At 65.1% G+C, this 2,804-nt stretch overlaps 1 protein-coding gene across 1 annotated transcript in view; it reads right to left on the bottom strand.

Annotated features, from left to right (window-relative positions):
• Nucleotides 1-2,804, bottom strand: part of INTS1 (integrator complex subunit 1) — a 32,011-nt gene that overhangs the window by 16,075 nt on the left and 13,132 nt on the right. Inside the window, exons 24-26 of the mRNA XM_007941251.1 lie at nt 1,746-1,913; nt 1,193-1,304; nt 663-824 (exon numbers count right to left, since the gene is read on the bottom strand). Of these exons, the coding sequence (XP_007939442.1) occupies nt 663-824; nt 1,193-1,304; nt 1,746-1,913 (442 nt within the window). The remainder of the gene's footprint in view (nt 1-662; nt 825-1,192; nt 1,305-1,745; nt 1,914-2,804) is intronic.

Raw genomic sequence — 2,804 nt, 5'->3', positions numbered from 1 at the left:
CACCACAGGGCTGTACATATGGCCTGTTGGCACTGCCACAGGGCTGTATACACACACGTCATGCTCCTTTCAGCACCACTGCAGGCCTATACACGCAGCCTGTTAGCACTGCCACAGGGCTGCACACGCATACCTCACGCACCTCTCAGCACCACCGTGGGCACCTCCCATCACTGCCCATGGGGCCTGGAAGCTCCACCCCCCCCCGATGCCGTGTGCACTCTGTGGGGCTGCTCTCCTTACGCCCCCACCTGAGGGGTACTGCTCCTCTGTTCCAGGGCCATCAGTGGCTCCCTACTGCCAACTAGGGTCCAAGCTCCTTGGGTCATGTCCTCTCTGCTCTCCACGCCCAACTGTGCTCCTCCTACACCCCCACCCTGAGACCCAACCCTGGCCTCATGGGGCCCTCCCCTGTCTTTGTCCAAGGTCCCTCTGCCCTTCAAGAAACAGCCCCTCTCAGCTAAGTGACAGCTTTCTCTCTAGTACCCACAGCCTGGTTTCTTCTCCAGCCCACACCCAACCCCCTGCAGGCAGGACAAGCTCTGGCCAGGGCCTGAGGACTGCCGAGAATGCATGGCCCGGAGCCACCAGGGGCCCAGAGGCCATTCAGCCTCTGTGCACTTCCCTCTGCAGCAGCTGGCAAGCTGCTGGGGCCCACGTACCAGCATCCACCAGGCGTGGCACCTCAGATCGGATCATGCGAAGCTTCAGCCAGTCCGGTAGCAGCAGAGCCTCCTCCGACGTATCCACCAAGAAGGCGGTGGGCAGGGGCTTCTTTTCAGGAAACCAGATGTCCAACAGGGCTCGGAACTCACTGTCATCAGCTTCCAAAGAGGACGCGAGACTGACTACCTGAGAGCCCAGGAAGTCCTGCCTGCCAAGGGGCAGCCAGAGACCAGACGCAGGGAAAACGAGGCTCCTAGCGGCTAGGTGCCCTGCACAGGTAAGCTCCCCTAGTCCCAGGCCCTGGAGGGGGCAGCAGCCCCAGACACAGTGAGACGGAAAAGGGGCCAAGGCCTGAGCTGGCTCAGCTGCCTGTAAGGCCAGCCCCCACCCCTCCCCTGAACACCCTGTACCCCGCTGAGCTGGAGGCAACCAGGCACAAGAAGAAAATCCGGCAGGACCCCAGGGCTCCCACCTGCAGAGGACAGGCGGCCCCTGCGCCCGCCCCGCACAGCCTGGTGATGCTCACCTCGCGGCGGTCCCAGCGTCAGCAGGATCACCATAGCGTGCACCACCAGGATGTGCATGGTAGCAGCCTCCCCGCTGGCCCAGCGCAGGAACACCTGGTCCTGGGACTCTGACTGCAGGACGGGGCCACGGTCAGGGCTCAACCCCACCGAGGGCCACCTGCCACCCCTGCCTGCCCCACTGTCCTCCTGCTATCACCTACCAAGCCTACCAGCACAGCCTCCCACCTGCCCACTGCCACCTGACCCAGCTGGCCCCCCACTGCCACCTACCACCTTTGCCCCCTCAGCCACCCTCCACTGGCCCCCTTCCAACCTCCCCCAGCTATAGTCCCACCCCCACCCAGCTGCAGACCCGCCCCACCCTCCTGCACCCCACCCAGCTATAGCCCGGTCCTCCCCCAGCTGTGGACCCACCCCACCCTCCTGCAACCCCACCCTTCCCCAGCTGTAGCCCCGCCCTCCCGCGGCCCCCCTCCCCCAGCTGTAGCCCCGCCCCCCGCAGCCCTGCCCTCACCCAGCTGTAGCCCCGCCCTCCCGCGGCCCTGCCCTCACCCAGCTGTAGCCCTCCTCGCCCTCCTTGCTCTTGCGCATGCGCCGCACATAGCGGGAGAAGACGGAGAGCAGTGCGGCCAGGACAGCGTCGGACTGCGAGCTGCGGGCGAGCTTGGAGAACAGGTGGGCCATGATGGTGGAGCGCTCCACGATGAGCCGGGCCACGTCCTGAGGGCGCAGAAGGTCAGGGCGCACCTGGGCCGGGGCAGCCATCTACCCTGCCGTCCTGGGACCCCTCGAAGGGAAAGCTGTCCACCCCATCGTCCTGGCTTCTCGTCTGCACCCCCTTTGGCCTGCCCACCCTCCTTTCCACGCCAGCCTGGCAGCTGGGGAAGCAGCTCTCCCGCAGCCCCTGCTGTGGGGCTGCGTCAGTTGAGTAACGCGTCAGAGCAGGGGCAAACCAGCAGGCGGGCTGGGGAGGAAGCCCCGGGGGGCTCAGGGAGGCCTGAGGGCAGCAAGCCGCCCACTCTACCACCAGAACCGAGTACTGGTCGGGACCACGAGGAGCTCAAACGCAGACTTCACGTTTGCTCTGCGATTGCCACAAAGGTGTCTCCAGGGCCAGGGCCCCAAGAGATCCTCAGAGAGCAGCCAAGTGGGTGGGTCTGTGCACTGTCAGCCCCACGGGGACCCCGGCTTTGGCAAAGCCCTGCTCCCCAGCCCTGTGTCCACTCAGCCTACAGAGGTAGACCCCACACAGACCTTTGCTGGAAGCCACACTGTGTACCCACCAGAGTGAGGCCAGAAGCCCCCAGGAGTATGGCAAGAAATGGGACACAAGTGGCAGATACCCCCCCAGGAATACGATGCCAGGCTCTGCTGGCAGACACTGCACTGGGCTATACCCCATGAGCCTCTCTTCAGGGCTCTCCGGGTCTCCCTGTGCACCCCTGGGTCTCGGTAAGGCATGGAGGACAGCAGGGAGGGGACACGGGGCCAAACGACACCATCCACCAAGACACCAGCACTGAGGGACCTAAGGAGGAACTCCTGTGCTCAGGGCTTAAAGCCCGGAGTGGCACTGACAGGGAGGGGACGACACGGCGGCTGCTCGCCACC

The sequence above is a fragment of the Orycteropus afer genome, unplaced genomic scaffold (genome assembly GCF_000298275.1).
Source record: "Orycteropus afer afer isolate SDZICR_OR568_19922 unplaced genomic scaffold, OryAfe1.0 scaffold00006, whole genome shotgun sequence".
Taxonomy (NCBI): Eukaryota; Metazoa; Chordata; class Mammalia; order Tubulidentata; family Orycteropodidae; genus Orycteropus; species Orycteropus afer.
This window is presented reverse-complemented; position numbering and strand designations above follow the sequence as displayed.